The 21,961-nt window shown below is 53.4% G+C and overlaps 1 protein-coding gene across 1 annotated transcript; it reads left to right on the forward strand.

Moving 5' to 3' along the window:
• The first annotated feature begins 4,946 nt into the window (after window positions 1-4,946).
• LOC140680387 (uncharacterized) lies at window positions 4,947-12,942 on the forward strand. The gene is made up of 8 exons (XM_072917142.1): window positions 4,947-5,128; window positions 5,489-5,616; window positions 5,795-5,964; window positions 6,710-6,889; window positions 7,496-7,630; window positions 7,907-8,050; window positions 8,513-8,793; window positions 12,265-12,942. The coding sequence occupies exons 1-8, from the start codon at window positions 5,010-5,012 to the stop codon at window positions 12,908-12,910; spliced, it is 1,803 nt and encodes a 600-aa protein (XP_072773243.1). The 5' UTR covers window positions 4,947-5,009; the 3' UTR covers window positions 12,911-12,942.
• The last annotated feature ends 9,019 nt before the right edge of the window (window positions 12,943-21,961 follow it).

Raw genomic sequence — 21,961 nt, forward strand, 5'->3', positions numbered from 1 at the left:
ATGCACTTGTGTCTGTCTCAGGATTCTTAATTTATTTTGTGAGCCTTAAACACTGCTGCTCTTGGCATTTCTCTGTAGAAATTTGAAAAGCCCCTGAAACACCATTCTTCCTCCTCATGTGGCTGTTCTAAAGGCAAAGCTTTACTTTTCATGAAGAGTTGTGTTATAAATGAAAATTTGTCCAGCCAAATTAATATGAAAAATAAAATATTTATTTTGCAATCAAATTCTATCCAGCCAGCCACAAGGAAAGAACAGAGCCGAGCCCGGGGTCGGCCCTGGGTGTGCAACAAGGAGTCAGCCTCATCAGAGGTTTTCCTCCATGCCCACACACCTCCATCCTGGCACAAGGGATTTTTACACGGAAAATTCCGCCTGAGGCCAAGATTTCAGCAATCAGTCTTTTCTTCTATTCAGAGTCTATGTGTTAATAAGATTTTCTTTTTGGTGATGAGGAAGAACAATTCAGTGTCTGGAGTTTGTTGATTCACATGTATCTGCCCAAGTATTTCCATGATATCCATCTCGGGTCATTCACGAGAACGATCAGCACCTGGTGTTTCTGTATTTCCCCAGACATGGCCCATCTCCTGGCGAGCCACTCCTTCTTACTTGTAAATCAGTTTCTAAAATACACCTGGTCTCTCCTGCGAGGGTGGGGGGGGAATCCTAATACAAACATGTATACTTTAACAAATATCACATATATCATATTGGAAATGGCGCGAATTACATCTACTACACATAACAGTTGTAATCAGCAAGATCCTTTGTAGGCTTTTTCTTCCATCTATCCTTTGTCAGGAAAGACAGAAGAATTCCTGTGACTCAGGAACTAAGCACATCCCTAAAGAGCCTGCAGGTCTTGAGAATGCTGAGCCTTAAAACTGACACTGTCTGGAGCAGCAACTTCGAGCTCATGTTATGAGCCAGGTCCCTGCCCAGTTGCCCAACAGGGCTCTGGGGACACGGAGGAGGCAGGGCCCGTGCCAGGACCAGCAGGGAGCTGGGATGGGGGGAGAGCCATGGAGGGCCTCTCCAACAGCCCCTGGAATGCTGGGCTATGGACCCTGGTAATGTCACAAAGGCCATGGAATGCTGGGGGTTGGACCCTGACAACCATCACAAAGGACATGGAATGCTGAGGGTTGGACCCTGACAAGTGTCACAAAGGCCATGGAATGCTGGGGTTTGGACCCTGACAACAATCAACAGCTCCTGGCTATTGGGGTTTGGACCCTGAAGCTGTCAACATCTCCTGGCTATTGGAGTTTGGACCCTGAAGCTGCCAACAGCTCATGATCTTTGGGGCTTGGACCTTGCAAAGGCCAAGGGCACTTGGATTTGTGCTATTGACCCTGCAAAGGCCAAGAACCTTTGGATATTGGTGTTTACACTTTGCAAAGGCCAAGGGCCTTTGGTCACTGGGGTTTAGACCCTGCTAAGGCCAAGGGCTTTGGGCACTGGGGTTTAGACCCTGCTAGGGCCAAGGGCCTTTGGGCACTGGGGTTTAGACCCTGTTAAGGCCAAGGGCCTTTGGGCACTGGGGTTTAGACCCTGTTAAGGCCAAGGGCTTTGGGCACTGGGGTTTAGACCCTGCTAAGGCCAAGGGCTTTGGGCACTGGGGTTTAGACCCTGCTAGGGCCAAGCGCCTTTGGGCACTGGGGTTTAGACCCTGCTAGGGCCAAGGGCCTTTGGGCACTGGGGTTTAGACCGTGTTAAGGCCAAGGGCCTTTGGGCACTGGGGTTTAGACCCTGCTAAGGCCAAGGGCCTTTGGTCACTGGGGTTTAGACCCTGTTAAGGCCAAGGGCCTTTGGGCACTGGGGTTTAGACCCTGTTAAGGCCAAGGGCCTTTGGGCACTGGGGTTTAGACCCTGCTAAGGCCAAGGGCCTTTGGGCACTGGGGTTTAGACCCTGTTAAGGCCAAGGGCCTTTGGGCACTGGGGTTTAGACCCTGTTAAGGCCAAGGGCCTTTGGTCACTGGGGTTTAGACCCTGCTAGGGCCAAGGGCCTTTGGTCACTGCTGTTTCTCACTCCTTGTGAAAGGGGCAGATGGAGTCCCGGCGGGTGAGTGAAAAAAGCTGCTGCTCTCCTTGTGCCAAGCCCAGCAGGGACCGGAGAGGGCCTGGGCTGTGCCTCGGGGAACAGTTCCCTTTGGGAATAGCAAGGGATTAACAGCTGGCTGTTCCAGAGCTGGCAGAGGCTTTGGTGCTCGCTGTGGGGACAGGTGTGGGAGGGAATGGGTGGCTCCTGGCCATCCCAGAGCACAGCCATATCTCCTCCTCTGTCCTTGTCCCACTGGAGGCCGTGGGCACAAACAAGGGAGCAGCTTTTCATTGCCTTCCCCTCACCCAAATTACAGCACAGCCTCAGTGCTTCCCAGAGTCCAGAATGGGTTTCTCCCAGGCATCTCTGAAATGACCCCCAGGGGCCCAGAGGAGGTTACAAGGATGCGAGGAAGATGCTGCAAGGGCTGGAGCACATGTGCCAAGGGAAAAGGATGCAAGAGTTGGGGTTGTCCAGGCTGGAGAAGGTTCCAGGGCGACTTTAGAGTCCCTTCCTATGCATGAAAGGGCTGCAAGAGAGCTGGAGAGGGTTTTAAGCCAGGGCCCTGCAGGGACAGGAGAAGGCTTCCCACCAAGACAGGGCAGGGATGGATGGGACACTGGGAGGGAATTCTGCCCTATGAGGGCGCTGAGGCCCTGGCACCCAGTCTTGAGGTTGCCCAGAGAAGCTGTGGCTGCCCTTGGATCCCTGGGAGTGTTCAAGGGCAGACTGGGTGGGGCTCTGGGCAACTCCCCTTCTTGGGTTCTTAGAAGTGATGAGACACCTTCCAGCATGTTCCTTTGCACTGCTGTCAAACTACTGGGCTGAAAATATTGCCAAGGAGGGGAGGAAGAGCTCAGCTGGAATTGCTGTGCTCTGGGACAGTCTGGGAAGCACTCAGAGGCGACTGCCTCAGGGGCAGCCATGCAGTCTGAGTGTGCTCTTCCCTGTGCTCCTGCAGGGAGCTCGAGGTCTTTCTCAGCAGGGACCTTCCTCCAGAGCCCCTGAGGTGAGTAAACTCTGCTGAGCTGGCTGGCACTTTGAAACTGGTTCTCCATGAATGGACGCTGGTTCTTGTGGGATCAGAAGAAGCATCTCAGTGCTGCTTTGGAATAGGAGCAGAATACCTGACTAACAGCTGGATGTGGGCTTTCAGGCACTGGTAGACAACAGTGACGGCATGGCCAACTCCATCATCTGCAGCGACAGTCCTGGGAATATCCTCTCAACTCTGACATCCAGTGGTGAACAGCATCCCTTGGAATTGGTTCAGGAAGCTATAGAGACCTGGGGGCGCATGCAGCAATATTTTGATCAAATGGAGGAGAGAAGCCAGAGGATCAGAAGGCACGTCCAGCACATAGACTCTCTGGTAGAAGAAACCAGACGGTGAGTGTTTCCTCCTCCTCCTCCTGCATTCCAGAAACAATCTGCTTGCAGGCCTGGGAGTTCAGAGGTGCCCTGGGTGAAGAAGTCACCTGCCTACCATGTGTAGGCCTCAGTGTGGCTCTTGAGCATCATGCTGTCTGGTTTTTTCATGCTCTACTGTGAGTCCCAAGGCTGTCTGGGAGTTGCACAGCCATGTTGGAATAGAAGACTCCTTCTTCTTGCCCTGCTGCTTCCTCGAGTTCTGTTCTTTGTGCACCCCTGCCCAGCCACTGCTTCTCACTGAGGGAAGGCAAAATCCTGCCTTTCCCATTGCCTCTGGAGGATTTTCTTGGGAGGGAAGGAGCAAGGTCTTCCTTAGCCCACTACCCCCAGCTCCATCCTGGAGTGCTGAAAATGGCATTGCTGACTCTTCAGGCCTCTTGATTCTTCTGACTGAGCCTTGTCTCTGCAGTGACCGTGCAAACTTTGAGATGTCCAGGGAAATGCTGCTGCAGTGCACTGGAATCCCAGAGCCAGGAGCCTTGGGTGTCCATCTGGAGAACACCAAGCAGAGGAAGGAAGCGTCAGCCCAGGCAGAACAGACAGAGCAGCAGGACAGAATGGAGGTTGGTTTGGGAAATGAGACTGGTTTTCCCTTGAAAACCCGTCTTGCCCCTTCTTGTACAGTGAAGGGCTTGGCTATACTCGAGGGAGAAGACCCACTGTTGTAGAGCGAGCTGGAAGTCAAGAGGCAGACATTGGAGGAATGGCAGCTTCAGAGGGATCAGCTGGAGCAAGAGTGGGATGATGTTAGCATGGCTCTGAACACCTTATTGCTAGGCAGCACCTGTGGGAGTGGGAGTTGTGGCAGCCAGATCAACCCAGATGCTGTTTCTGGCAGTAGAAGACAGGCACACTGCTGTGAACACCTGGCTCAAGATGGCACATGCACTGATTAGCCAGGAATATGCATGTTCATCAGCACAGCGTTGCATGCTTCTGCAAAATGTATTGCTTTGGGCAGCCACAGAGCCTCAAAAATGGGGAACAGAGAAGGGGAAGGGTCTGGAGCACAGGAATGACCAGGAGTGGCTGAGGGAGCTGGAGGGGCTCAGCAATTAAAGGGGCTTGATTCAGCAATTAAATTTGCTTTGTCAAACCTTCCTGAAATTGTCCATCAAAGAAATAGGTCCAGAGAGAAATTCTGTTTGCCAAGTGGCAATTGTAGAAGATGCAGTGCTTTTGGGTGACAACAGGGAGTTTGGAGGAGGGATGCTTGTTGGGAAGGAGCTGTCTGGTCCCAGGCAGGGCAGCAGGGCCTGACACAGCACTTGCAAGGTAACAGTGCCAGAGGCTTTTGGCAGCCCAGGCTATCAGAGCTGCCCAGGACAGGTGCTGTGAAACTTTGAGCCCAGAGCACAGGTGCTCCGTGTCCTCTGGCTGCCTGCGAGGTGCCACTGGCCGGCTCTGCACAGGGCTCCTGAGGAAGGGCTCGAGCTGTACCTTGTCCCACTTGCAGGTTTCTCAGGAGCAAGAGTCATTGGGCAGGGCTCTGGAGCAGCTGCGCCAGGAATCCTCTGGCCAAGAGCATGAAATGGCTCAGGTGTGCAGAGAGAAGGAGCTGCTGGGCCGTGAGAAGGCTGCCCTTGAGGGCCGACTGGCAGCCACAGAGCGCCACCAACATGACCTTTCCAAGCAGCTGGCAGAGACCAGGTAAAGGCAGGGAGCAAACCCTAGGCAGGACAGGGCTGAAGAGCTGTAATGATAAAGGTGGTAAACACTACACAGGGGTTTGTAGTATTCTCTGTGCTTTTCAGATGTAGATTTGGCTGTTGAGGCCAAGTTGGGCTGGGCTGTCTGTGCTATGCCAGGCCATAGGGAAGGCCTGGGCAGTCACTCTGAGGGCCCAGCTCTGCTGTTGACATGGCACAAATGTGCCTTGTCTGGGCGAGTTTCCACATCACTCATTTCCCATACTCAGGTGTGAGGATCTTGAGCCACATTGTCCTGGAATAACCGGCTGTGGGAGTCTGGGGCAAGCAACTCATGTCTCTCTGTGTGTGCAACTTGTAGGTCAGCAAAGGAGAGCCTGGAATCCAGGCTGTGTGCTGCTCAGCAGCAGATATCTCAGCTGGAGGTTACCTGGAACCATCTGGAGGCTCAAGTGCTCTCAGTCACACAGACCAAGGAGGTGCTAGAAGGTGAGAACCTCGTGTGCTTTGTTTGTGGTGCTGCCCCTTCCTAGAGCAGCTAAACACCCTGTAAAGCTGCCTCTGTCCACAGGGCTTCTGAGGAGTGGTGGGGCTGGTGGCACTCAAAGGGCCTGAGGTCAGTAAAGTCAGTAGAGACTCTGACTCTTGGTGTTGGTCGTGTTTGCAGGAGAAGTGATGTGCTTGCAACGTGAGCTGGAAGCAGAGAGAGCTCTCAGGAGGCAGGAAAGGGAGGACACAGCTCAACAGCTCCTGCAGGCAGAGCAGCAGCATCACGAAAGCCTCAGGCTTCAGAGAACTGCTCAGCAGCTGGAAATAAAGAAGCTCCTGCAAGACCTGGTAGGGGACAGTACACTTCTGAATTGTCCAAGCCAGCCCTGTGGGTTGGTTTAGCACAAGCAGAGCCTGAGGGTGTGAAAGGGCAGCAATCCTCTGCCAGAGGCCTCCCGCTGCTGGGCCGGGCAGCAGAACCAGCAGCTCAGACTTGGAAGTGCCTGAAGGCCCCCAGGATGGTGCTGGGACAGTAAATGCAGCCAGAGCTTCAGTGAGGGTGTAAGAGGAGTTCCAGAGCAGGTTGGGCAGTGCCCACCCAAAGCGTGGCAGCCCAGGGCAGGATTGTCCTTGAGTCCCACCTGCCACGGAGCAGATGCCAGCGTGGAGCAGATGCCAGCGTGGAGCAGATGCCAACAGTGCTGCTGGCTGAAGGCGTGGGAACTCGGTTCCTTTCTTGCTGTGCTTCCACGGTGGACAGAGGGATTAGCTTTGGGCTGGAAGCAAATGGAACAGGCCCCTTGTCCCTGGTCCTTCAGTCCTCGTGACTGGGGCGTCAGAGAGGGGAAGGTGACACCTCCTTTTCTGAATGCTTGGACTCAACGCTTGGGAAGGTCTTTGCCAAGATAAGAGGTTCCACGAGTCTGTGATTGTTGCACCTGCTGAGCATCCTTTTGAATTCCATGACAGGACACGGTTTCTGGAGTGCTGTTGTCTTTTCCCGTTGGGGGTTGTGGGAGGGATGAAGCTTCACCTGTTTCGGCAAGGAGCTTGCCTGGGACTTCATCTTGCAAATTTTTCCTCCCCTCCTCAGTCAAGTGTGCGTGAAAGGCACCATGCAGAGATGCAGGAGACGCTGGAGCAATGGGAAAAAGAGAAGGCAGAGAGAGAGCAGGAGCACAAGAAGGTGCTGTTTGAGATGAGGCAGAAAGTTGCCACCCTGCTGGCCCAACAAGAAGAGGAACGAACTAGATTTGAAGATGCCAAGCGAGAGGTAATGACTGTGAGAGGAGAACTGGTGTGATTTTTTGCAAAGCTGGAGCTGTGGGACATGGCAGGACATGGGGCTGTGTGGAGCCTGCCCTCTGTGTCTTCTACATTGAATTAGGGGAGGTGAAAGCTGAATGGGGCTGTCTTTGGGACCAGGAATGAGCCCTCTCATAGGAAGCCAGGCAGAAACATCAGCTGTCAGCTGAGATTTTTCTGCTGCTCTTGTGCTCTGTTGTTCTAAGATGTACCTCAGGGTACCTTCACTGTTCTCTTTCCGCTCCCCTTTTGGTGTGTACTGGCATGTGTTCGTAGCCAAAGTGAGCTTGTGGATCTTTTCTTATGTGGGAAAGGGGAGGGCGCAACAGGAACACTGACAAGAGAAGAATCTTTTCCAAGACTTGCCTGGAGTATTTCTGAACAGTAACCCAGAGATGTCTTTGTGGCCGTGTTTTAAGTCACTTCCTGGGAAGCTGTGTCTGCCCCGGGGCAGGCAGTGGCCCAGGGGAGCTGCAGCCCAGTGCTGTGAGAGCACGTGAGCCCATCAGTCTTTGCCTCTGCCACGGATGTGGCAGGAGAAGTGTGAAGCCCTCTGCTCTTTCCTTCTGTGCAGGTGCTGCTGGAAGAGCAGAAGGAGAAGAGTGCTTTATCAGAGGCACTGCTCCAAACTCAGGGAGAGCTCAGCCAAGCACAGCAGCAGGTCCAGCAGCTCAGGCAGGAGCTGAAAGAGCAGCAAGAGAAGGGGCAGGTAAGTGTGAGTAGGCAGGCAACAGAGGGCAGGGCAGTGAGAAGGGCACCAAAGGCAGCTCCTGGGACTGAGGAGGCAAGGGCTGCTTCAGGCCCTGGGAGCACAGAGCCTGGTAAGCTCCAGAGCTCAGCCCCAGGAAGGAAGGTTGCAGTGGAAGCAGAGCTGGGTAGAGAAGCAAAAAGAAGCAGCTGAAGCAATGGGATTTTGAGGCAGCACGTAGAACAAGCTGAGCAGGAGGGCAGGTCCCAGGAAGTTGCTCTGCATTTTGTTTTCCAGACCATTGAGGCAAATCTGCAAGCTGAGCTGCAGGCAGCTCGCAGTGAAGTCCAGACAGCGCAGAGGAGGCACGAGGAAGAGCTACAAGGCCTCAAAGAGGAAATGAATCTCCTCCTTGAGCGGAGGGAGGCTTTAGAAAAGCAGGTGAGTGAAACAGCAGTGGCACTGCAGCCGTGCAGGGAGGGGTCTGTGGCCTTCTTGCTTTTCCATGGCAGAGCAGCAGCTGATGGGGTGATCCCTGGGGCTGTCTCAGGCTCTGGGGGCTCCATGGCAGCTGCTCTTCAGGACGCCCAAAGCTCTGCTGAATCTCAGCTGCTGCTCTGGACAGCAGGGCCAGTCCTCTGGGCTGTTGGCCAGCAAGCATCAGCAAGGATTCCTGCTGGCCTCTCCTTGCTAGCCTTGGTGTGGGAGGTGCTTTTTCAGGTGCCCTTGGTGGTGGGCCACTTGGAGACTGCAACAAGTTGTCCATATGCAGTGTGAATCTGGTGCTCTCAGGACAGGGAGAAATGGAAAGTTGTCCTTTGCCTTTGCTCACAGCCTGTGCTGTGGCTGACAGTGACAAGCTGTGGCTGTAGCCTCTGACTGCTTTGTTCTGTTTGACTGGAGGTGGGAGAGTTGACATCTCAGCTGGCAGCCTCCCGAGAGTCCCAGGAAATGACTGTCCAGAGAGCCCAGCAAGATGTGAGGGAGGCCCAGGAAGAGTCCAGGCAGAAGCAGTTGGAGGTTGAGCACACCCAGAAGATGCTGGAGGAGGCAAAACAACAGAACAAGGAGCTGCAAGTGCATCTGCAGAACTTGGAGAGGGAAAGGAATCGATGGGAAGAAGTGGCACAGCAAAATTCAGAATTGCAGGCTTCTGTGAATGCCCTAGAGAGTGAAAAAGCCAGGTAAATGAAAGCCTGTGGGACTCTGCATTGTGGTGAATGGATTCCCTCTTTGCCATCTTTGCATCATGCAGGAGCTCTGGCAGCATTTCTTAAGTGGCAGATTCTGAACTCTGGGTGCAGACACTTCTCATGGTCTGGATGTTGTCTTTCATTTTCTTTTCTTTTAAGCCTTCAGCTAGAGTTTTTCTGCAGACAAAGTCTTTCGGGGTAGCCCATTCCCTCTAGGGGGTATTGTGTTGTTAGGTGGGTGTGTTGACGCCTCCCGAGCTGCATTGTAAGGAGCTGGATCCATCCATCAGCCCCACCTTGGCTCCTGTAACTTGAAGCCTTTGGGATGTGGATCAGCCTGGCTTCTGATGTTTTTTATTGACATAAGACATGTTAAACCCATGGTTTTTTTATCTAAGCCAGATGAAGAGAATCACAGAATGGGTAAGGCTAGAGGCACCACAGTGGCTCATCTGGTCCCACCTCCCTGCTCACACAGAGTCATCTCAGAGCACATGGAACAGGATTGCATCTAGGTGGTTCTGGAATGTCTCCTGTGAGGGAGACTCACAGACTCTCTGGACAATCCGTACAGTGCTCGGTCACTGCACAGGAAAGAATTTCTTCCTCCTGTCCAGGTGGAGCTGCCTGGGCATCGCTCCCTGCCCGTTCCTCTGGTGCCGTTGCTGGGCCCCAGGGAGCAGAGCCTGGGCCCTGCTCTGCCCCTCCCTGCACACCAGGACACCCAGGGCTGAGGCCCCTCTCACTGGGGCCCCTCTCCAGGCTGAGCAGCCCCAGCTCCCTCAGCCTTTCCTGGGCACTGAAATGCTCCAGGCCCTTGCTCAGCTGCGCAGCCTCGGCTGGCCCCACTCCGGGAGCTCCCTGGCCCTGCTGTGCTGAGGAGCCAGAGCTGGACACAGCACTCCAGATGTGCCTCACAGGGCTGAGCAGAGGGACTGAATCCCCTGCCTGACCTGCTGGCAATGCTGTTCCCAGTGCTTTCCAGGATCCCAGTGGCCCCTTGGCCACAAGGACACACTGCTGGCTCATGGAAAGTTTCTTGTCCACCAGGACCCCCAGGTCCTTCTCCACAAAGCTGCTTCCCAGCAGGTTGGCCCCAGCCTGTGCAGGTGCCCAGGGCTGGTCCTCCCCAGGTGCAGGACCCTGCCTTAGCCCTTGCTGGATTTCAGAAGGCTCCTCTCTGCCCATCCCCAGCCTGCTGAGATCCCTCTGAGGGGATGCACAGCGACCCTGTGGGAGGGATTGACAACCTCTTCCAAGTCATTGATGAGCAAGTTCAACGATAGTGGGCCCGGGAGTGAACTCTGTGGGACACCACTAATGACAGGCCTCTTATGAGCCCCTGTGCCACTAATTACAACCTTCTGGGTTCTGCTGTTCAGCCAGTACTCAGTCCAGCCCATTATCCACTCCTCCAGCCCCCACTGCCTGAGTTTCCCAAGTAGGATGTTGTGAGAGACCATGTCAAAAGCCTTGCTGAAATCAAGGTAGACAATATCCACTGCTCTCCCTTTGGCCACCCAGGTAGATGTTTCATTGTAGAAGGCAATTAGGTTGGTCAGGCATGATTTATCTTTAGTGTATCCATGCTTACCATTCCTGATCACCTTTTTGTCTTTCCATGTGGGGAAGAGGGAACCTCCAGCATGAGGTACTCCATCACCTTTTCAGGGATTTAGGTGATTCTGACAGGCCCAGAGTTCCCTGGGTCCTCCTCCATGCCCTTTCGGAAGACCAGAATGACATTTGCTTTCTTCCAGCCCCCGGCATCTCTCCTGATCTCCATGACCTTTCAAAGATAATGGGGAGTGGCCTCACTTTGGTGTCCACAAGCTCCCTCAGCACTCATGGACAGATCCTGTCGGGGTCTAAGGACTTGTGGATGTCGAGTTTGCCCAGGCATTCATGAACCCAGTCCTCCTTGAAAGGAAAGTCTTGCTAAGGGGTCCCTGCAGGCTCCCAGCTGGGTAATAATTAGCATTGACTCCATGATTGCAGAAGGATGATCAATTGCTTTATTATATCATCTTAGATTATGCTATGCTATTCTATTAAGAAATTCAGTAATCTTTGCAGCCAGTCTGATACAGCTTTGACCTAACTGGTCAATTCATCCAAACACCATTCAGTGTCCACTTAAAAAATCACCCTTTGGTATACAAATCTCCATGACACATTCCACATGTGCACAACAGCAGGTGAAACAAGTGGAGATAAGAATTGTTTCTCATTCTTTCTTCTGATCTTCTCACAGCCTTCCCTGGGAAAATGCCTGGGAAAGTCTGTGCCTGCTTTCTGTGGCCAGAGGACTGCTAGCACACTAAGGGATAGTCTTCCTTCCAACATTCTTTTAGCCTGGTCTCCTGGGCCAGAGGTCCCTGAGGGCTGGTCTTAACCAGTACAGACCGATGCAAAGAAAGGCACTCAGGAACTCTGCCTTCTCTGCATCCCCTGTTACCAGGATCTCCCCTCCATTTAGGAACAGACAGAGACACATCATCCTTGGTTTTCCTTTTGTAACTGATATATTTAAAAAAGCTCTTCTTGATGTCCTTGCCAGGATTTAATTGCAAGGTGGTCCTTGGTATTCTTTGTGTAATTTCTAATTACTCCAACAATCTCTCTATATTCATTCTAAGTGGCCTGAGCCTGCTTCCATCTCCTCTGTACTTCCTGCTTGCGCTTGAGGAATGACAGGAGTTCTTTGCTTATCCTGAGACTCTGGTCTCTTGCCTCCTTTGCCCAGTTTCTTGCTCACTAGGATGTATTGTTTTTGGGCCTGGAGGAAGTGATCCTTGAATATCACCTTGGATCCCTTTACTCTGCAGGGCCTGTTCTCATGTGCTTCTTTCAAGAAGGTCCCTGGAGAGACTAAATTTTGCTCTCAAGAGGTCTGTGGTTGTAATCTTGCTTGCTGCCCTGCTTTTTTCCTCCCCCCCAGCTGAACTCCACAATCTCATTCATAGGCAGTGCAGCCAAGGGTGACCTCAGGCTCACATCTCCAACAAGGCCTTCCCTGATTGTTAGGATAAGTTTGAGCAGCATGCTGTTCCTTGTGGGACCCTCCACTGCCTGTGACAGCAAGTTGTCATGAATGCTTTCCAGAAACATCCTGCACTGTCTTGTTTCTCTAGCTGATGGCAGGGAAGCTAAAGTTCCCCACAAGAACCAGGGCCTGTGACTCTGAGGTTGCTTTATATTGCCTATAGAAAGCCTTCTACTTCTCCTGTTTAGGTGGCCTCTAGCAAACACCCACAGCAATGTCACCCTTACTTGTCTGTCCTTTAATTCTGACCCATAAGCTCTGGACTCACTCATTATCTACCCCAGACAAAGCTGACACATTCCAAGTGTTGCCTGACATAGTGGTCAACTCCATCAGTTGAGTTGGAGTTGACCAACTCTGAGGCACCCAAGGGATATGAATGTCTCTCATGGCCATCTGTTGGCCTTGTGCTACAGGCTGACTCTGTCTCTGGAAGAAAAGCATCTGAGCCTCAGAACCCTGGAAGAAAACAACCTGGCCCAGATCAATCAAGTGTCTCAGCTTCGTTCTGCCCTTACCCAGGCCGAGGAGCTCCACTCAGAGCATAGAAGAGAAATGCAGGAGCTCAACACCCAGGTAAGCTGTGCAGTGGCATCCTCTTCTCCAGGGACACACAGCAGCACCTTTGGCTTGGAGGCCCCAACCTCTTTCCCCTCCCGGCAGCATCCACAGCTGCCGTGTTCTGCCCGGGGCTGCTGCGGCACCCTGAGGCCCAGGCTGGATCTGGTGTCTGCTGCCGAAGTTTTGCACCGTTCTCTCCCGGCTCCCAGCAGGAAATCTGGGAGAGGAAGCAGCAGCAGCCTCCTCTGGAGCTTCTCCGTCCCTCTGTTAGCAGTGTTGTCCCAGACAGAGTTGGTGCCTGTGCCAGCACTGAGCAATGTGGGGACACAGAGGTGGCTGTGGCAGGCTGGGCAGGGCACTTCCAGCGCAGCCATCTCAGCTGCTGTTCAGAGCTGCAGCCTCAAGGATGCCCATTGCCTCCCTTTCCCTCTTTTCTCTACATTTGTCTCCATTGGAACCCTTGCTTCTGTGCCTTCTGGTTTTGGCATGGTTTTTGCCTGAAATAATTTCTCCTTTGTTCCTCTCCCTGCGGCCCGCTCTGTGGCCTCAGGAGCAGCCCTGTCCCTGAGGCTCTGTGCATCCTTCTTCCAGATGCAGGCCATGCTGCTGGCAGAGATAGAGAAGACAGCTCAGCAGGCAACTGAAGAGAAGCAGCTGCTGGAAACTGAGGTGTCTGAGCTGCGTGTGAGGCTCCAGAGCTCTGAGGAAAGAGCAGAGGCCATGGCCACACAGTGTAAGGCCATGGAGCTGGGGCTGAGGAAGACACAGGCTCAGAGGGACAATCTCAGAGCCTACAATCAGGAGCTGCTGAAACAGCTGGAGCACATTGAGCAAGGTACAGCTTCTCCTCCCCCAGCCACTGCCCCACCCTGTCCCACCTGCAAGGATCTTGCTGATGCCTTGCAGAGGAAAAGTGCCCAGAGATGGCAAAGGGGAAAAACAGCCAGCAGGAAATTTATCCCTCCAAGTGCCAGTGAAAGCTTTCTTCTTGAGAAAGATGCTGTGGCTTGCAGAGCCATCTGGCTGTACTAGGGCTGATCCTGGGCTGGAGCCTTTCAGGTGCTGTGTCTCTGTTAAGGAGCTGCAGCTGGATGCCTCAGCTTGATTCCCCCAAATTCCAGGCCCTGCCAGAGCCTCCAGGCCATTGGCCTCTCTGAGCAGGGCTGCACAGACATCCCCTCTCCTTTGTCCCTCTTGGATTGCTCCCTCTGCCCAAGACCAAGAGCAAACACTCTTTCCTATCCCTCTGAACCTTGCCCCTATCATTCCTGCTTTTTTCTCTGCCTGGAAGTTTCCTTCATTTCTGTCAGCTTTGGAGCCCTTGTGTGCTCAGGGCCTGGCAAACACCGGCAGGCAGAGAAGACAGTGCTGTTGTCTCTGCAGGATGCACATCAGTGTGTCTTTGCTTTGCTTGTCCCCTTCTCCTTCTCCTTCCCTTCCCTGCTGCAGATTGGTGGAAGACACAACTCAAGTACCTTTCTCGAGAAAGTGCCCTGGAGAAAGAGGCCACTGAAAGACAGGAAGAGGCTGTGACTCTTCGTCAGGAGGTGGCATCTTTGAAGAGGAAATTGGAGAACCTGGAGAAGGAAAGGAAGGATGTGCTGGTAAGATTGGCAGATGCCACAGAGGGCCAATTCCTAGCTATGTTTGGACCTTGTGGTGATAGTTCTAAGGAGCAGACTTTTTCAGTTAAACTTTTCTAACTGCATTCTTCTGAATAAGGAGGAGATGTTGTAGTCATGCCAAAGGCAGTTAATGCTGAAGCTGCTGATTTTCCTCCATGCTGGGCTTCTGTTCCCTAGAAGCTTTAGTTCTCAATCTCCACACTCTCTCTATGGCCATTGCATGGATTGGGGAATTCCTTGTGTTCAAACCCATGTTCACATTTCTAAATATCTGAAAGGGAAGGTGAGAAGACCAAGACTGCTGTTAATAGAAAGGTGTTTGGCCTTGGCCATCTGAGAGCAGCCAGTGGGGAGAGAAGAGAGGAAAGCCGAGTGCTGATCCACACCAGGACGTGTGCCTGCAAGGGGAGAACTCGTCCTGAGTGGCAGCAGAGAATGACAGACTGATCTGGCCATTGCTGCTCCAAGAGAGGGCAGTGGGGCTCTCGGGGATGGGGCCATGGAAACTCTACACAGGAGAGGTGGAACAGCACTCCTGGCAGCCCAGCCCCAGGGAAGGAAATGCTGGGGGTGTTTGCTCTTGCCTTCCTCCCTGATGGAGAGCATGTCCTCGTGGCACTGCCTAAATCCTGCTTAGCACGGACTTGAAATCCTGGCTGCAGTTCTGGCAGCTCCTGCCCAAAGGAGCGCTGGAGTGGAGCTGCAAGAGGTCGGGGAAGGGCGGAAAGGAAGCTGGGACAGGCTGAGCGAGCTGGGCAAGAGCAGCATCAAGGGGGGAAGCAGCAAAGGTCTGCAGCATGCCGAGGGGCAGAGAGAGAGGGGCAGCCTGTGCCTGCCCCTGCAGCAGGGGTCCAGATCTGGTCTGAAAAGCAAACCGAGAGAGGGAGTGAGTGACCCTTTTTCTCCCTGTTTTGGCAGCATGAACGGGAATTGAACCAGCAGCAAATGAGAGATGTGAAAAGGAAGAATGAAATGTGTGCACCTGAGATGAGAAATCATAAAGAAAATACTCAAGAATTGGAAGTGGAGAGGGAAGACATGCAGGAAGAGTTGGAGCACGGGGCTGCTGCTTTGAAGAAATGGAGGGAGTACACTCAAGTACTGATTTCTGCCCTGAACAAGAGTGAAATTGCCAAAGGGTCTCTGAAGAAGCGCTTGGACATCCTGAAGGGAGAGTCTGGTATCCAGGGAGGCACTGGCATTGACCTTCAGTCCACTCCAGAGTCCCTGAGCTATTCCAGTGCTTCTTCCCATGAAGAGGTGGGTCTCTATCCCTGTCAGTCCAGGGCTGCGTGGGTAAAGCAGCCCGGGCTGCAGCAGGCAGCCTTGTCTGTCTGCCTGGCTCCAGCCAGAGACCACTGACTGCCAGATTGTTTCCTGGCTCGCCCAGAATGACTGATCCAGCTCTGGAGCTTGCTGTTCAAATCAGCTCCAGGCCATAAGCTGGGCATGGGGAGCTGCTTCTCCTGTGCCCATGCAACACATGGGGGTTTGGATTTGGTGTGGGAAGAAATGGAGCAGGTGAGCAGAGGAATGGGCAAAACTGAGCAGAGGTTTGGAGCAAGGGCTGAAAAGCAGCTACACACCTGGTGCTCAGAGTAATTGGTATCGGCACTTGTGGAAGATGCAGTGTTTTTGGGTGACAACACGGAGGTTGGAGGAGGGATGCTTGTTGGGAAGGAGCTGTCTGGTCCCAGGCAGGGCAGCAGGGCCTGACACAGCACTTGCAAGGTAACAGTGCCAGAGGCTTTTGGCAGCCCAGGCTATCAGAGCTGCCCAGGACAGGTGCTGTGAAACTTTGAGCCCAGAGCACAGGTGCTCCGTGTCCTCTGGCTGCCTGCGAGGTGCCACTGGCTGGCTCTGCACAGGGCTCCTGAGGAAGGGCTCGAGCTGTACCTTGTCCCACTTGCAGCTCTCCCAGGAGCAAGATTCGTCGAGCTGGTCTCTGGAGCAGCTGAGCCAGGACTCCTCTGAGGAATCCTTTGGCCAAGGGCACACACTGGCCCAGGTGTGCCGAGAGGAGGAGCTGCTGGCCCAGAAGGCTGACCTTGAGGGCCGACTGGCAGCCACGGAGTGGCTCCGACAAGACCTTTCCAGGCAGCTGGCAGAGACCAGGTAAGGGCAGGCAGCAGAGCCTTTTCAGATGCTTTTACAGTCCATGGACACAATATGGAAGCGTCTCAAGAACAAGAATATGCCACAGTGTGAAGGTTATTCTGACACCTAAAGCCAGCAAAGCTCTCTCGAGCCTTGGGCTCCTGTTTGTGCCGCTGAGCACACTCCTGTGGGAAGCCCAGAGCAATCCACCCAGCCCTGAGCTGAGTAGTACTTAAACCATGCAGATGCTGAGTGAAACCACAAGTTTCTCTGGGGTTTGGTTCCTTGTTCTGGGCATTGAACACCCCTCGTTCCTTACCAAGTAGCTTGATATGATCCTGATGGTCAGGACTGAAGCTTCGCCTTCAGCATTCCAGGCTCTTTCCTTGGCACGTTGGGAGTTGCAGGCTGCCATTCAGGGGGAAGCCAGAGGCTCCTGCTGAAAACCCTGGGGGCTTTCAGCTTCCAAGCACACGCTTGAGAAATGTGGGACAGGCCCTAGAGCTGGTTAGAGCGCAGCAGGGAAAGCTCTTTGGAATTCTCAACAGCCTGGCTGATTGTTGATGGGCACCCAGCTGCCAAACCTGCCAAGGTCCCTTTGGATGGTCCCTCTCACTCTGTAAAGAAGGACAAGTCCCTTGGGCTACTGCCTGCTTGGCCAGCAACACTAAAATAAAGGTAGCAAATCTGCACCATGACCTTGCAAGAGTTTAAACTGCAGTCTCTGCATTCAGGTGCTTGTTGTTCAGACAAAAGGGTGTTGTGATTTTTTACAAGTGCTGCTATGACCATGAGAATTTATTGTGCCATGCAAAGTCATTCTGAAGTCTCCTAAATACAGGGTGTGTGGAAGATGATGTACCTTTGTGTCCATTATCAAAAGCATTAAAAAGTCAGCAGTCAGCCAGGACAAGAGTGTGTTGTGTCCCCCTGCAGAGCAGCTTGGAAGTGCTGATGAGAGAAGGGCTGTGAGCAGGGGCTGGGCTTTTGCTCGTCGCTCCAGCCTGTTTGGACACAGCTACCCCGTGTCCTAGGTCAGGATCAGCAACTGAAGGTTTGGCTGTTGAGGCCAAGTTGGGCTGGGCTGTCTGTGCTATGCCAGGCCATAGGGAAGGCCTGGGCAGTCACTGCGAGGGCCCGGCTCTGCTGTTGACATGGCACAAATGTGCCTTGTCTGGGCGAGTTTCCACATCACTCATTTCCCATACTCAGGTGTGAGGATCTTGAGCCACATTGTCCTGGAATAACCGGCTGTGGGAGTCTGGGGCAAGCAACTCATGTCTCTCTGTGTGTGCAACTTGTAGGTCAGCAAAGGAGAGCCTGGAATCCAGGCTGTGTGCTGCTCAGCAGCAGATATCTCAGCTGGAGGTGACCAGGGAACATCTGAAGGCAGAGCTGCAAGCTGAGCTGCAGGCAGCTTGCAGTGAAGTCCAGACAGCGCAGAGGAGGCACGAGGAAGAGCTACAAGGCCTCAAAGAGGAAATGAATCTCCTCCTTGTGCACAGGGAGGCTTTAGAAAAGCAGGTGAGTGAAACAGCAGTGGCACTGCAGCCGTGCAGGGAGGGGTCTGTGGCCTTCTTGCTTTTCCATGGCAGAGCAGCAGCTGATGGGGTGATCCCTGGGGCTGTCTCAGGCTCTGGGGGCTCCGTGGCAGCTGCTCTTCAGGACGCCCAAAGCTCTGCTGAATCTCAGCTGCTGCTCTGGACAGCTGGGCTAGTCCTCTGGGTTGTTGGCCAGCAAGCATCAGCAAGGATTCCTGCTGGCCTCTCCTTGCTAGCCTTGGTGTGGGAGGTGCTTTTTCAGGTGCCCTTGGTGGTGGGCCACTTGGAGACTGCAACAAGTTGTCCATATCCAGTGTGAATCTGGTGCTCTCAGGACAGGGAGAAATGGAAAGTTGTCCTTTGCCTTTGCTCACAGCCTGTGCTGTGGCTGACAGTAACAAGCTGTGGCTGTAGCCTCTGACTGCTTTGTTCTGTTTGACTGGAGGTGGGAGAGTTGACATCTCAGCTGGCAGCCTCCCGAGAGTCCCAGGAAATGACTGTCCAGAGAGCCCAGCAAGATGTGAGGGAGGCCCAGGAAGAGTCCAGGCAGAAGCAGTTGGAGGTTGAGCACACCCAGAAGATGCTGGAGGAGGATAAACAACAGAACAAGGAGCTGCAAGTGCATCTGCAGAACTTGGAGAGGAAATGGAGTGGATGGGAAGAAGTGGCTCAGCACAATTCAGAATTGCAGGCTTCTGTGCATACTCTAGAGAAGGAAAAAGCCAGGTAAATGAAAGCCTGTGGGACTCTGCATTGTGGTGAATGGATTCCCTCTTTGCCATCCTTGCACCTGCCAGGGCCTAGGGCAGCATTTCTTAAGTGGCAGATTCTGAACTCTGGGTGCAGACACTTCTCATGGTCTGGATGTTGTCTTTCATTTTCTTTTCTTTTAAGCCTTCAGCTAGAGTTTTTCTGCAAACAAAGTCTTTTGGGGTAGTCCTTTGCCTCTAGGGGGTATTGTGTTGTTAGGTGGGTGTGTTGAAGCTGCCCGAGCTGCATTGTAAGGAGCTGGATCCATCCATCAGCCCCACCTTGGGTCTTGTACCTTGAAGCCTTTGGGATGTGGATCAGCCTGGCTTCTGATGCTCTTTCTGGGCAGAACCATCTTAAGGCCCTGCTTGCTGATCTAGGCCAGATTGCCCTCAGAGGCAGCCCAGAAACAAGAATGGCTCTGTGGCATCGTTCCTCATAAAATGTGTCCTGGGGCCTGGAGGGGGTCAAGCAGGCTCCCTGCCACCCTGCACAGTCACAGGCATTACTGACTGTGCAAAGAATGCAGAAACAGGACCAGGGGATGGGGGACTCCTCCAGCTGATCGAGTCCTGCCAGTCTTCAGTGCCACAGGATTCTTCTTCCAAACCAAAGACAAAGGAGAGGCAGGGCACTCCTGCTTGCCTGGAGCCTTCTGCATCTGCCATCAGGTTTTGCTCCAAGCCTTGGCTGCCACTTGGGCCTCTGTTTCTCCAGCTGAAAGTAGGATGGGTGCTGGTAAACCTTAGGGAACTCGCCAGAGATCCCCTGGCTGTAGGCTGCTGCTCCTCCTACCGGGACGTAGAAGACTGGGGAAGGAAATGTCTCTTCCATGTTGACCAAACCTCCCTGCCTTGGAGCCTGGTTAGTCAGAAGAAAATTGTTCCTCTCCTCTAAAGTCTTCATTGCAAGACTTCATTAGCTTTGTATTCACATTCCCATCTCAAAAAGAAGGTAGGGCATGTTGGCAGGACTCCCTGTTCTTTCAGGAGCAAAAGCAGAGTCGGCACATGTTGGGCTGTGACTGCAGGGGGAACAAACAGCCAAGTTGTTTAGACAAACCTCATCAGACAGAGGAGTTTTTCCCTGAGGTGCTGCAAGTCCTAAGAGCTTATAGAATGTGATATCATATAGTAATGAGTTGCTTGCTTCCCTTCTAGGCTGCTTGTGTCTCTGGAGGAGAAGAACCAGTGCTTCCGAAAACTGGAAGAACAGAACCTGGTGCTGAAAAATCGTGTGTCTCGGGTTTTTTCTGCTCTTAAGCAGGCAGAGCAGCTCTGTTCTGAGCATAGGAGGCAAATGCAAGAGCTCAACACCCAGGTAAGCTGTGCAGTGGCATCCACTTCTCCAGGGACACACAGCAGCACCTTTGGCTTGGAGGCCCCAACCTCTTTCCCCTCCCGGCAGCATCCACAGCTGCCGTGTTCTGCCCGGGGCTGCTGCAGCACCCTGAGGCCCAGGCTGGATCTGGTGTCTGCTACCGAAGTTTTGCACCGTTCTCTCCCGGCTCCCAGCAGGAAATCTGGGAGAGGAAGCAGCAGCAGCATCCTCTGGAGCTTCTCCGTCCCTCTGTTAGCAGTGTTGTCCCAGACAGAGTTGGTGCCTGTGCCAGCACTGAGCAATGTGGGGACACAGAGGTGGCTGTGGCAGGCTGGGCAGGGCACTTCCAGCGCAGCCATCTCAGCTGCTGTTCAGAGCTGCAGCCTCAAGGATGCCCATTGCCTCCCTCTCCCTCTTTTCTCTACATTTGTCTCCATTGGAACCCTTGCTTCTGTGCCTTCTGGTTTTGGCATGGTTTTTGCCCGAAATAATTTCTCCTTTGTTCCTCTCCCTGCGGCCCGCTCTGTGGCCTCAGGAGCAGCCCTGTCCCTGAGGCTCTGTGCATCCTTCTTCCAGATGCAGGCCATGCTGCTGGCAGAGATAGAGAAGACAGCTCGCCAGGCAACTGAAGAGAAGCAGCTGATGGAAACTGAGGTGTCTGAGCTGCGTGTGAGGCTCCAGAGCTCTGAGGAAAGAGCAGAGGCCATGGCCACACAGTGTAAGGCCATGGAGCTGGGGCTGAGGAAGACACAGGCTCAGTGAAAGCTTTTTTCTTGAGAAGGATGCTGTGGCTTGCAGAGCCATCTGGCTGTGCTAGGGCTGATCCTGGGCTGGAGCCTTTCAGTTGCCGTGTACCTGTTAAGGAGCTGCAGCTGGATGCCTCAGCTTGATTCCCCCAAATTCCAGGCCCTGCCAGAGCCTCCAGGCCATTGGCCTCTCTGAGCAGGGCTGCACAGGCATCCCCTCTCCTTTGTCCCTCTTGGATTGCTCCCTCTGCACAAGACCAAGAGCAAACACTCTTTCCTAGCCCTCTGAACCTTGCCCCTTTCATTCCTGCTTTTTTCTCTGCCTGGAAGTTTCCTTCATTTCTGTCAGCTTTGGAGCCCTTGTGTGCTCAGGGCCTGGCAAACACCGGCAGGCAGAGAAGACAGTGCTGTTGTCTCTGCAGGATGCACATCAGTGTGTCTTTGCTTTGCTTGTCCCCTTCTCCTTCTCCTTCCCTTCCCTGCTGCAGATTGGTGGAAGACACAACTCAAGCGCATTTCTCGAGAAAATGCCCTGGAGAAAGAGGCCACTGAAAGACAGGAAGAGGCTGTGACTCTTCGTCAGGAGGTGGCATCTGTAAAGAGGAAATTGGAGAACCTGGAGAAGGAAAGGAAGGATGTGCTGGTAAGATTGGCAGATGCCACAGAGGGCCAATTCCTAGCTATGTTTGGACCTTGTGGTGATAGTTCTAAGGAGCAGACTTTTTCAGTTAAACTTTTCTAACTGCATTCTTCTGAATAAGGAGGAGATGTTGTAGTCATGCCAAAGGCAGTTAATGCTGAAGCTGCTGATTTTCCTCCATGCTGGGCTTCTGTTCCCTAGAAGCTTTAGTTCTCAATCTCCACACTCTCTCTATGGCCATTGCATGGTTTGGGGAATTCCTTGTGTCCAAACCCATGTTCATATTTCTAAATATCTGAAAGGGAAGGTGAGAAGACCAAGACTGCTGTTAATAGAAAGGTGTTTGGCCTTGGCCATCTGAGAGCAGCCAGTGGGGAGAGAAGAGAGGAAAGCCGAGTGCTGATCCACACCAGGACGTGTGCCTGCAAGGGGAGAACTCGTCCTGAGTGGCAGCAGAGAATGACAGACTGATCTGGCCATTGCTGCTCCAAGAGAGGGCAGTGGGGCTCTCGGGGATGGGGCCATGGAAACTCTACACAGGAGAGGTGGAACAGCACTCCTGGCAGCCCAGCCCCAGGGAAGGAAATGCTGGGGGTGTTTGCTCTTGCCTTCCTCCCTGATGGAGAGCATGTCCTCGTGGCACTGCCTAAATCCTGCTTAGCATGGACTTGAAATCGTGGCTGCAGTTCTGGCAGCTCCTGCCCAAAGGAGCGCTGGAGTGGAGCTGCAAGAGGTCGGGGAAGGGTGGAAAGGAAGCTGGGACAGGCTGAGCGAGCTGGGCAAGAGCAGCATCAAGGGGGGAAGCAGCAAAGGTCTGCAGCATGCCGAGGGGC

The sequence above is a fragment of the Taeniopygia guttata genome, chromosome 20 (genome assembly GCF_048771995.1).
Source record: "Taeniopygia guttata chromosome 20, bTaeGut7.mat, whole genome shotgun sequence".
NCBI classification, from domain to species: Eukaryota; Metazoa; Chordata; class Aves; order Passeriformes; family Estrildidae; genus Taeniopygia; species Taeniopygia guttata.

Coding starts and splice junctions, on each gene's coding strand:
- LOC140680387 (XM_072917142.1), top strand. CDS start 5,010: ATGGCTCAGGTGTGCAGAGAGAAGGAGCTGCTGGGCCGTGAGAAGGCT. Junction 5,129..5,488: donor AAGCAGCTGGCAGAGACCAG/GTAAAGGCAGGG, acceptor TGCAACTTGTAG/GTCAGCAAAGGAGAGCCTGG. Junction 6,890..7,495: donor TTGAAGATGCCAAGCGAGAG/GTAATGACTGTG, acceptor CCTTCTGTGCAG/GTGCTGCTGGAAGAGCAGAA.